Source organism: Chrysemys picta, chromosome 15, assembly GCF_011386835.1.
Source record: "Chrysemys picta bellii isolate R12L10 chromosome 15, ASM1138683v2, whole genome shotgun sequence".
Classification (NCBI taxonomy): Eukaryota; Metazoa; Chordata; order Testudines; family Emydidae; genus Chrysemys; species Chrysemys picta.
This window is the reverse complement of record NC_088805.1, coordinates 18,402,816-18,415,567: the sequence shown is the minus strand read 5'-3', so window position 1 is coordinate 18,415,567 and position 12,752 is coordinate 18,402,816. Positions and strand designations below refer to the sequence as shown.

At 37.1% G+C, this 12,752-nt stretch overlaps 1 protein-coding gene and 1 non-coding gene across 2 annotated transcripts in view; both read right to left on the bottom strand.

Annotated features, from left to right (window-relative positions):
- Positions 1-1,351: 1,351 nt before the first annotated feature.
- The window catches only part of RANBP1 (RAN binding protein 1), a 16,296-nt gene continuing 4,895 nt past the window's right edge, over positions 1,352-12,752 (bottom strand). Inside the window, exons 2-6 of the mRNA XM_008171702.4 lie at positions 12,158-12,294; positions 10,112-10,269; positions 8,632-8,760; positions 5,201-5,266; positions 1,352-4,011 (exon numbers count right to left, since the gene is read on the bottom strand). Coding sequence (XP_008169924.1) covers positions 3,884-4,011; positions 5,201-5,266; positions 8,632-8,760; positions 10,112-10,269; positions 12,158-12,294 — 618 coding nt within the window. The 3' untranslated portion in view covers positions 1,352-3,883. The remainder of the gene's footprint in view (positions 4,012-5,200; positions 5,267-8,631; positions 8,761-10,111; positions 10,270-12,157; positions 12,295-12,752) is intronic.
- LOC112060014 (small nucleolar RNA SNORA77) lies at positions 4,936-5,063 on the bottom strand. Its single transcript, XR_002889327.1, has one exon. It is a non-coding gene; the product is annotated as a small nucleolar RNA SNORA77 (small nucleolar RNA).

Below are 12,752 nucleotides of genomic sequence, written 5' to 3'. Positions count from 1 at the left end.
TCCCATTTCCATACCTGCAGTTTCATAACTGACAATTTGATGTGGTAATTCAACTAGATACCGCTACAAATATAGGAATGAGTTACTATTCCAGTATATTTGTCCAACATATAACTAAGAATTTTGTAAGAACGGATGTCTGAGCTATCTCTAATTTCATACATCATATTACTATACCATATGTAGTTTAAGTCCTCTGATGCAAATTCCTAAACACATATAGTGAAAACATTTATACAAGCCTTTATCAATACTGTTCCTTTAGAAGCTCATTAAGTGGGTAATATAAACAAATCTAGAACACTAATCGTAAGATTTGAGATCTGCAGTTGTAAAGACTTCGCAAGTAATTCTATTTAAAAAAAAAAAAAAAAAAAGAATCTTCCCTTTCATCAAGAGAAAAATGTTTCCCTTATTGAGCTTGGGGGATACTTTCAGATTGGTAAGAGGAAAATAAGTTTGGTTCTGTCATTCTGAGTATCTCTTCTTCACTAAGCACTGAAGATTCTGCAAAAGTAGAATGATTCACATAAATTTTACATATACACCATTAAAGTCCAACACACACCTGGTGAATACATCAGAACATGTCCCTAAATGGAAACTACCAACAGTGAACAATACTGTCATAAAAGGGCAGGGGAAATAAATCAAACTGAAAAACATCCTGAGAACATGGTAGCCAACATCTTGAGTTTATGAAAATGACTATACAAAGTTTTCTATACAAAACTTAAAGATTCCTTTTCAAGTCTAATTTTTATTATGTTAAGATCCCTTTTTTTAAAACCACTTTTTACTTTTCTATTTGTAGAACAGCAACCCAATAGATTGAGATACTTTAAAACAAAGTAGTAATGTTTCAGTTTAATTAAAAAACAAAAAAAAAAGTTCTTTGAAATGCTTTTCCACAGAAATTGTTTTGGTGTTTTACTTGGAAAACAGAAGAAGCAATGTGAATACTAACAAGATATGAGCACTACACAAAGGCCTAGGGAAAAATTCATACCAATGGACTTTCACTAAGGATGAATATGGCCCATGAAGTAAAGCCTGAATCAATTCATCTGAACTCTAGGGTAAAAATATCAAGCCAATAAAACTAAGCACACATGCATGAGTGACTGAAAATCATACAATGAAGTAATGACAATTTATTTTAATTGTAACAATACCTGGGATTAACAGATTAAAAAAAATGAAGTGTACATGAGTATTCATTTTTTTCCAGTCAGGCTCAAGAGCAAAACTAGAATGGCCCGTTTTCTGCTTCTTATGCAGTAGCATAATCTATTGTGTTTGCATTTCCAACACAAGGTTTTGTTGTTTTTTTAAATAAAAAAAGCAAATCTTTTAAATGAAAAAATTTAACGCATAGTTTATTTTGAAATTAGATTTGTAAACTTCACCTCCCCTTTAACAAGTTTAAAAACATTGCTTGTCAGCTTCCATTTAAATCGACGGTGGCTTTCACGAATACATAACATTTTGGCTTTTTACATTCAGATGGCAGTAAAATTAAGTATTTGGAAACATACAATACTATCTTAAATCAAAAACACATATCAAACACATCATGCTGCTGAGATCCCTTATGGAGGAGACAGCTGAGGTATTTGTTTTATTCCCTAGGAGCTTTATAGTTCTAAAACATTTGATTTATGTATCTGGTGTTTGGAAGGGGCAAATCCCACACCAGACAGTACTTGTGAAAATCTGCTGTGCTAGTAATAGGGGAAGAGAAATGAACTTTGCTCATGCCAAAAGTTTATTTTTTGCCTTTAATATAAAATGGAGTACCTTCTTTATAGTTCCAGATTTGATCAACTTACTATAACATCAAAAAGGTATTTACACAAATTTAAAGCATATTTAATGCTCATTTTCCCATGTAGTTTGTCTTGTCTTAGAGAATTTAAATTTCATAAATGGAGGAAGTCAGCAGGCTTTCAGCAGGCTTCTATCAACATTCAGTTCCCTCTTTTAGGTATTATTGGTCATTACACCTTTACAGTTTAGAAAGACTAGACTGAGTTTATTTTTAAATAATTGTTTTACTGATAGTTGTGTTAATCTTTGTACAACGAAATTGTCCACCAAAAAACTAACAAGACATTTACTGAATGTAAAGGCTTTTCGTTGTTTTCTATCCTGGTTTAAGTCTTCCAAAACTCTAGCAGTAGTTAGAAACGAAGTAGATCCATTGCTAATAACCACTGTTAAAGGACCAGCTTGACCCATAATACTTATTCCCATTTTAGGAGCATATTAACATTATATTTCATCTTGCATATTCAAATTATAGGTTTAATATTTTTGTAGTAGTATTAGTACCTCCTCCTATTTTTCTAAAATGCAAGTATTTTATAACCCCACAAATTCTGGTAAAGTGATTGCTAGTTCTGAACACATCAGTGCCAAATTTAGAAAGTGATTGTTGGAGTGTATTGCTTACACTATTGTATTTCAAACTGTGGGAGGTTATCTGGGGTGTATGAGTTGGGGTGAGGGGCTCCGGGTGTCCAGGCTAGGGAGAACATACAGGGAGGCTTGGGGCAAGAGAGCACATGCAACCCCACCCATAGCCTGCTGCTTTCCCACACTTCACTGACTACTGCAGTCTTCCTAAGCATTCTCATTTGTGGCCCTCCACTCTACCAGAAAGCCATAGCCCTGTCTATTTTAAACCCTGCAGGAATGAAAGGGAGGCTACATACTTCTCCAGGGAGGCCCAGCTAGGTCCTGCCATCTGCTTGTCTCAATGAGTCACTTTCTGCCCTGGATGGGCAGGATTAAGGGACCCTTTTATGCCACTCACATGGTGGTGGTGGGGCACACAGCAAAAAAAAAAACCATGGGAAGCTCTGATTTGAGGAGCTCCATGGCATGTTGTCTAACAAGGTTAGATTCATCCCTAACATTAAGTAGATATAAAAACAAAACAAAAAAACAAAAACCTTACTATCTCTGGTAAACAGATGGTCCTTAAGAGTCAGTGAATGGCACATCATGAGTGATCTATGGTCCTATCTACAATATAAGTAGGTTTTATATTTTTTTTTCTAACGCAAACAGCACTCTTGATCCTTTAGCATGGTTAAAAGAGCTTTTGAAAGTCATGAAGACTTAAAAAAAAAAAAAAAAAAAAAAAAAAGAGCAGCTTCCTACTTATCTTTTTGTAATGAAAGAACCTATATGTGACTATTAAATTACATCCATGATAGGTCAAAGGATGTCTTTTTCCACTACTGTCTGCCATAAGTGGTCATCATATCAGTGGAGTTGTGCCAGGAGTATTATAAATTCTACCATCCAGAATTATGTGGCACTACAGCCTTGTAGGAAGCAAACGGTATACTGGTCTGCTAAAGAAAACTGTATGTACCTCATCAAGCAGGAACAATCCTCAATCAGCAAACGCAAACACCCAAAACTGGTGTAAGAGGCCTGCTTAAGTCTACTAATTTAACATAACATACAAGAAATGTCTGCATAATTTTACCAACAGGAAGGATTAAAATGCACTTAATCTAATCTGATTACATCACTTATATGAAGATATGCACCCTCAAATATGTAAACACCAAGTGCAAGAATTATAGTCACAAGTGTTTGAAGTGTATAGAAAACTCAGTTCTGTCCTTTGATGCTGTTTTCAAATTTGTTTTATTCACTCTTTTGGATGACTATAAATAAGTGTTTCCACTATGGAAAAGAAAGTTAGCACAGTACATTTTCATGACTGGGGAATGGATTTTCTGAAGACATCTTCAAAAGGGCAAAAGCTTAGAAAAAACAACCTGAATGTTGGAATTCAGTTCTTTATAAAGTCCCTTGTAAAAATTAAAAAAAATTAAGGAAAAAACACAAGGCCCAAGATGATTTATTGCTTTTCTTCAGTTTTTTCCTTGGTCTCTTCTTTCTTCTCACATTTTTTGCTCTCTTCCTTTACAGAAAGCTCTTCTAATTTCTCAGCAACTTTGTCAGCACTATCATTTTTCTCTGTGCCTGCTAAGAGATTGTTTGAAGAAAAAGTTACACACAGTATGGTAGATTTAATTAACAGTGGGAAGGCGGTGTTAACTTGTTTTACTAAAGAAAGAGTGTAATTGGCTTTAGAGAGAGAATAAGGATATTTTTGAACTCTCTGCCATACACTAAGATGATTCATACTGTTTTTGTCCTTTGTTGATCCATCCCATGCCAAATGAATGTAGACTCATTTCTTTCCCCCTCCCGCTCCGGTTTAAAAGTCATACACTAGGCATAGCTTACCGACTAAGAACGGGATGGTACCCCTTTTCAGTGCCCTCTTGGACAGTTTTTTTGATTGCTACAGGGCAACTACTGACAAGGCATATTTTGTGGAATTAGATGTGCTGGGTTCCATACAACTTCCAGCTCCTTAGATAATATCCTTATCCTAATATAGAGTTATATGCAATTCAGGTCTCTATCCTCCTCTCCCGCCACTCCAACATCTTTGCTTGAGTGAGAGAGAACTAAGGCTACAGTTTACAAGGGAATTCAGTTTCCTGCATTGCCTAACCCACTCAGATTTCCTGAAGCATTTGAATTGCCGACCAGTAGGAGTCTATACTTTTACACCTTTAGTAGATCAAAACTCAGAATTCCATTCTAAATTTTTAATCTCTATATGAAATTGAAGATATTTGTTCAGAGAGCTTCTCTCAATTATATGTAGTGTGTGTGTCTCTCATACAGAACCAAATTAAATTGGTAAAGTAACTTTACAATTTAAACAAAATGAACCAAGTTTCAAAAATTAGTTTAAAATATAATCCTGCAACTGGGATATTTACTGGTGAACATAGGAAGATTTAAAAAAAATCAGTATGGTAAAACTGTTACTCAACTGTAGTATATGTTTTCTGTATAAATAATGAAAAGCCTTTCTATAATAACTACCCTAAAAATTATGTCCCAGGAGCAATTGCAAGTCTTCTACAAGGAAAGAAGAGTTCAACACCCCGGACCATTACTCTAGCAGACTGAAAAAGCCCCTGGACTGAAGACTGCAGTCAGGCACAGAGTGAGTCTGCCAAGAGGCACCAAATATTACAGTGAGCAATCTAAGGATATTCCCTCTCCCCCGCGATAGGCATTAAAAACTTGGGAAAGGAGAGGAAAAAAAGATGAAGTAATCATTTAAAATTCCAAGAGGAGATTAACATCTTACCCTTCTTTGCTTTCTTGTCTACCTCATTCCTGCATTCTTCAAATTTTGCCTTGAATTTCTGTGCATCTGTTTGAAGGAAATAAAATGTTTCTTCATTACCTTAAATCAGCGATTCTCAAACTTTTGTACAGGTGACCCCTTTCACATAGCAAGCCTCTGAGTGCAACCACCTTATAAATTAAAAACACTTTTAAAAATATATTTAACACCATTATAAATGCTGGAGGCGAAGAGGAGTTTGGGGGTGGAGGCTGGCAGCTTGCGACTCCCCGTGTAATAACCTCGCAACCCCCTGAAGGGTCCCAACCCCCAGTTTGAGAACCACTGCCTTAAATTATTTACAATGCCTCTATTCTTTAGATCTATTTTGTTCTGAAACAGACATTTATTCCGAAAAACTCATTTCTACATTTTAGTTTGACTGCCTTTTTTGTCAAGAAATATGCATAGTGGATTTCATCTTAGTTCAAGTGATCTTAAGTATACAGGCTTCAATTATTTCTCATTAAACACTCTCCAAAGAAAGCAGTGGATGTTGCACCTTTGAGTGGGTTCTCATCTTAAGGTTGCCAAGTTCTCATCTTAAGGTTCTGCTGCTAAGTGCAATTTTAAGCTAGCTGAACTTCTAGCCATACCTTAGCAGCTAGCTACTAGGCATTCACTTCAGAAGCCTACCACACATTCTTGTTCACAGTCAGAGGGCAGGCACTGAGAAGACCATAGACATTTATTTTCTCACACCTAGAGATAGTTCCGCCAGGATACAGCTAAGGAGGAATGGCAAGTTTGCACCATCACTGCCTATACTGCACCTGAAGGGAGAATTTCAGTCTCCAGAGTTGAAAATCCAGTCACTTTTATTAAACAAACAACACACACACACCCATCAGTAAAAAGATGCAGGTAACATGGCTCAAGTTACAGCTAACCAGAATTCTTTTGAAGACAACATACTTCAATACATTTCAGTCTAAGCAATTGGTTCTGAACAGTTCCATTTCAAAGATAGAAACTTTCTGATAATAGCTGCTATCAGTTCAATTACAATAAGCATCCCTCCAACCCTTTCTAACTGAAATAATTTGAGAAGCAGATAACCAGTCAAGTCACTCTCAAAATAGAACCAGAAAGGATAATTTGATCCCCCACATTGAGGATAGCATGACTGGCCACTTGAGGTCACTATTGCTCCACAGGAAAATGCACATTTTTAAAGACTGAATATGAAGCCAGAAGTTTTTTTAGAATCTCTTAGGAGTGTGCACCCTCCTCATGGATTTTCAGAAAACCTTCTTTGAAAGGGAGTTCATCATGCAAAGTGACACCCCTTGACAGGACCAGAAACTGAACTTTAATTCTTTATCTATGAATCCAAGAAGGAATTCTACCTAGACTCTCTTATCTGCTACTGCAAGGCAGTATATAAAGGAGGCAATGAAAGCCTTCCCTCACCCCTCAAACTCAGAGATAAGTTTAGGAGTGGGATTTTAACGTTATTCCTCCAAGTACACTTTTTTTGGTAGGGGATTCAGGGGTTTAAATAGAAGGTTTGGTTTCAATGAAAGTTTGCCTGAAGGAGAAAGGATGCTGATTAGAAAGGTGAACAGAAGAAAACGTTGTTTGCCAACATGTGTTAATATGGATCTGCCACAAGATCCCAACTGTGCAATGGAACATGTTGGTAGCATTTTTGTTTACTACCATCTTACCTTCCTCCTATGTGTCAAGCTAGACATTTTAATTTGGCTAACCCACTGGCACAGGACTAGTGGCATGCAACCTGAAAGCTATCTGGGATGCACAATAAGAAGCCAGCAGTTATGATGGTCTTTGACAGTCACACACACTGTTTGCTGCATTAACTGCTTAAGGGCTAGTGAGAACATCTGGATCTAGAAGTGCTTCTCCCCTTACAAGAACTACCCACTAGACTAGACAGGAACTGGAAGAGAAAAATCAAGCTGGTTGTGCAGCCACCATAGTATTCTCCTTGGATGCCAGAGTCACAGACAGAAGGGGTTTCAGCAGCCCCAGAGAGCAGGTCACTCACCCAGTAGTCATTTGGGGAGTGTGGTGAGAAGGGAAGAAGTGTGACAGCCATTTTATTTTCAAAGTCTCATTCTATTTCTCATACAGTTAGTCTTTGCATGTTCTATTTAGGAATGAATGCATAGTGTGGCATGCCAAGTAGGGAATTCCAGACCAACCACTACAATCTGTCACTTATCTTGTTGTTTGTAAGGTATTTGTGGCAGACAGTGGCTTCCATTCTATGTCTGGATAGTCCCTAACCACTCCTGGCCGGGGTACTCAGGTGCTACCAAGATACAAATAACTTCACCTCCAATTCCCAAATCATGGCATCTATTATCCTAAGTTACCTAGAGGAGATACTACACAGTCAAATTAGTTTGATATTTTGAACAAAGATGTGAGAATCTGCCTGTTCTGGCCACAGATATGAGACACTCCCTCCAACAGGAGTGTGATTCCTCCACAGTGCTCAAAGCCTTTAATTAACATAAAAGAACAGAAAAAGAATCTTGCACCATTTCTATGAATGGTCAAACTATGCTAACTTTGGAAGCATTATATCAAAACAATATATAACTTTAAAAAAATAAACTTTAGTCTAGAAAGATTTACTATAACCTATTGTCTAAGTTATCTGTGGTTGTTAGGACTACTATATTCCACTTAGGGGATATTTCATTTGATATGTTAGAAGGAAGAGACAAGTGGATATTAACACCTAGTACTTGTTCAGTGTAGCTGTCAGTAAAGTATGGGATTCTAAGGGAGATGTGATGTGCCTGAATGGAAGTTTTAATACAAGGTGATGATTTCCATATAGTATTTGTAATGCCACAAATTTAATCTTCATTAAAACATGAAGTTGAGGTAATTAATGAAAGTAAGATCAATACACTGGCTGAAGTCCTGGAGTTTTATTGCATTGAAATTTGGAAACACTAACAAGCTCTCTTGAAAACAGAGTGTCAGCACACTTATCAAGACAAAAAAAAAAGTTATAAAGATGGTGTTGGATGGAAGATGGAGCATAACTACTCTTTATCTACATATTCTGAGCATTACTAATTAACTAGTTGCACTCTGAATTAATTCTGCTGCAGTACTATTTAGATAGAAGGGACTGTCCTTACAGACAATTATTAGGGTGGCTTTCTATGCGCAAATGAGATTTTTTTTCTCCTCGCTCACCCCATTTTGAGTGCTTACAGCCAGTGGGATAGATTCTTTAAGAATACAGGGAATTTTTATTCTTTTCTACCATGGGAGCTACAAAAGGTAGCGGTAACTTCTTTCATACATTTACTGTAGAATACTGTGCAGTATTAAATGGCCCAAGGTTACTTCCTAAGGCACATAGTATAAATATCAGAAGAAGCTGATCTTGTGCCATAACTTACTTTCTGCATTTAGGAACCGGATTGCCAAAAGTTCAGGTTTAGGGCTTTCATCTGCAAAGTCAGCATGTGTGTTCCAGACCCATGCCCTGTCACTTCCAGCATTAGGCTTCAGTTCCATTAAAGGTGTAACTACAAAGAAAAAGAACTGATTAGTCCAGCTGCATATAACATTTTGAAATACATTTCCACATAAGCCCCACAAGTACCTTAAGAAAGTTAGCTCTTAGTAAGATGAAGTAAATAAAATTTTATACCTCACAGGGGATTGTAATGCAAAATTATTTCTAGATGGAGGGGTGGGAGGAGGGAAAGAAAAAAAAAAAAAAAAAAAAAAAAAAGATGGTGCCCATATTGTTCTCTCCCATGTCCTAGAACAATCTGGAATGGGAGGTCAATACTGCCAAACAGAATGTTAACCACACACTGCTATTCAAACTGCACTCCCCACAAAATAAAAATTATAGTTCTAATTTAATACCCTTTTAGAATGCAAAGTTCCCCTACTGAAAGACCAATAGTCTAAAGTATTTTCTTAGATAGTGGCCAATGCAGATGCTTCAAAGGAAGGTACAAGAGCATCCAAATAAAATAGTAAAGTTTCTCCCTTTCTACTGCTGGTAATCTTACGTATTATAGATAGTACTTAGCTTCCCTCTGAGATTATTCATTTAAGTGATTTCTCCCTCCTCCCTTGACGCCATCTTAAAATTCTGTTTCAGTCTCCTGCGACAACAAGCTCTACAAATATTCAGCATAGAATAGTATCTTTTTAACAGCCTTGTTATGCTTGCTTACCCTTTTCTGGTGCAAGTGCACGAAACTAGAGAAACTGTAGTTTCAGTAGAGTCACAAGCTTGATGAACCCATAGTTCTAGTTTTTGTTCATGCCCAGGCCTTTTATTTAGTGTATGTAATAAGTACAGGGACCATAGACAAACAAAGTGCTATTTCCAATTACACTTTTCAGTTGCTTCAAACATCTCCCTTCAGCAAAACTTTCCAGGTCTGATTTCTATTCAAACAATTTTTCCTCAACTCGTGTCAAGACAATCTTTTCAGCCATCTTACATGATTTCAGTGGAAAAAAGTTATTTTCTGCTTTAAATAAGTTTAAGACTTTGCAGAACTTCCATACTCCACATTGCTAGATCTCCTTGAAAATGGATGAACATCTGAAGAGAGTTCATTACAAAACTAAAATATGCAACAAAGTATTTTGATGCCTGTTTAATTTACTAGGTTGTAAATATATTCACCTGCAATATTATGGAACTGTGCAATTAATAAGTTAAACAGGCATCAAACTGGATGCATACAAGCACCGGTCTATTTGCTGCTGTTAGACCATTGGCCCATTCTTCCAATCCATTTTTAGGGTAAACAAAACATGCATGAATCCTATAAGACTTGATAACTATATTGCACATAAAAACAGATGACAGCCAAAGGGAAGTTACGAGAAATAATGGAACAAACATACTATAATGATTTGCACAGATTTTTAGGGTTTTATCTCTCCTCATGAGAAGGCGAATTGTTCCCTTCTCCCTGTGCTTCAGGAGTTTCACATCCCCGGTTCCTCGTTCTTTCCACTCTGGAAGATCATTTTCTGATGCAAATCGAAACAGCTTTGCTCGCCTTGAGAAAGAGAGCAAGAGATTAGAGTTTGTATGCAAAAAACAAACCACGCTGAATAAAAGGGCCCTCAGCCCACCTGTCTTAGGTGAAAGTTAAGATTCCACAGAGCTTTTAGGAGAGAGGAAATAAATCCAGAGTCCTTACCAACAAGTTAGAGTACAAGACGACAGATTTTGTAGGCAAATTGAGCACCATGCTATGAGTAGTCAATGAACTAGTTCAGGACAGAATACTGTATGAATGGAGTCATTAAAAAACAAGTTCACTGCCCCACCAAAATTTTGCTGAAAGAATGTCTGTGTAATTTCCAAACAGCTCCATATTAGCACTGAATTAATTCCATCAAAAATTGAATTTCATGCTTTTTTTAAATCATAGGGCACACAAATTTAAGTTACAGAAGAGCTGTTACACTGTTGTGTATATTTGGAATGCCATTAGTGCACTGAAATTACAACCAATGATTCAACAAAAACACAAATGAAACCAGCTCTGTTGGCCTACTTTCATGGCCTACTTTCAGTTTTGTTAATTAACAAACTTGTTAAAGGCGAGACGAACATTTAAAAAGTAGTTGCCCAGCCTCTTTTCCAGATATATTATTTTCTCCGACTATCTACTTATGAGGGAATTCTGCACCATTGCACATGTGCAGAAACATGTCTCTTCCTCCCCCCAAGATTATTTTTGTTTCCCTGCGGATCAACTACCTGGATTCAAGGTGGCTTATCTTTTTTTGGAACCCTAGGATTCAGGAAAGCCCAGAGCACTGGCATCCAGCCAGGTCTCAGCAAATTTTTTGTCAAAACACTTCCTTTTGCTGCACAACCTATTGAACTGCTGGCACCTTAAGAAGAACTTTCCGAAACTCTATTAAAAGGACCCTCTGATCCTTAGACAGCAGAACCTATTTCAGTATTTCTTTAAGGGTTGACTTTATAAGAGAACGGCTTCTTTCATCTGGGACTGCACATCACGCAGAAAAGCTTAGTGATCACGCTACTCATGCAGGTCAATTTTTGGAGATGTTCTCGTAGAACCATGTGTTATCAGAGCCTCTTACAGGAGCACACTCTGGAACAGAGCTTGAAAATGACTACTTTTGGCCATCTGACTTTTCCCAAATGCACTTCATGCCTATTTGAAGCAGGAACATCACAGAGCAAGAGGAATGCATCTTAACTCCTGTGTTACATACACTTCTTTCTCTAAAGAGGTCTCCAGCTTAGGAAAAGTTCAAGGCATTCTACAAAATTTAAACATTTCAGATTAAGCCTGTTTGCCCAGTTTTCTAATCATATAACAACTATTACAATTTGATGTCTGCTAACACAATAGAAAGAGCAGGAGGTGTTTCCATGACCGCTCCAGATGATGGCAGAAGGGAACCATTGAAGAGTTAGAGAGGGTGGGGCATTTACACCTCCAGTCTATAAAATACTGATTCAGTAAGTAAGAAGACAGCTTCTACTATGGAAGGGGGGAGAGAGAGAGAGAGAGAGAGGAGTGTCATGATGACCCAAATATTTAAGCACAGAGTAGGACATGTTAATTTTAAAAAAGAAAAACCTACTTTGTGACACAGTTACACATCTCTAGACCCAACATTTTTGCACAATTCGAGTCAACAGGTTTACATTTTTTTGAATCCAAACTTTTATAATATCAATTTGATATCACTAGAGAGTCAGGATTTCATCATGTTACACTATCAGCCCCAACACTCCAGGGGCACAGCCATTAGTTATATCATGTGCTATTTTCTTTCTACTGGCCAAAATGCCAGTGTGGTATTTTGCAACAAGCAATCTTCCTACCTTTTATTAGTGTTTTTCCAAGTTTAAAAGTAACTAGTGTTTAGATACATACCCAGCGCCATACTACTTACATCTTAAAGAGTTCTTCCTCATCCTCCTCAAGGGTCTTGATCTCTTGTTCAGGAAGGGAAACTATGGGCTCAAATTGAGGATCATGGTTAGAATCATCTGCGTTTTCAGTTGAGGTGTCATGTTCCTCATGCGTTTCCTGCAAAAAGAATGCCAAATTGCAATAATGCAATTTTAAGAACAGTTCTGCAGTGGCTACGTCTGATTTAATATGTTAACAAAGGTATTTAGGAACTACTCTGAATGTTCCAACTACATATACACTAACAAAGTGTAAGCAGTACAACATCAGAATCTGAACTCCATACATCTAAACTTTATTCAGCCTTTTAAAATATGCAGTATAAACCTTCTCTCTTGGAAAGAGAAGAAATTTCTTTCACATTAGTGAAACATAGGAACACTCACTCAGGAGTCTAAGAGCTTGTCTACATATTGCACAGGTGCACACCAGCTGTGGTGTAAATTCTAGTGCACACCAGAGTATGGTGCACTGACTCTGTGGATCTTGCTGATGGACACTAAAAATTTTCTAATATAAACTGATGTAGCCCCATTTGAAATGGGACTACGACATGCACTAGGGAACTTTTAGTG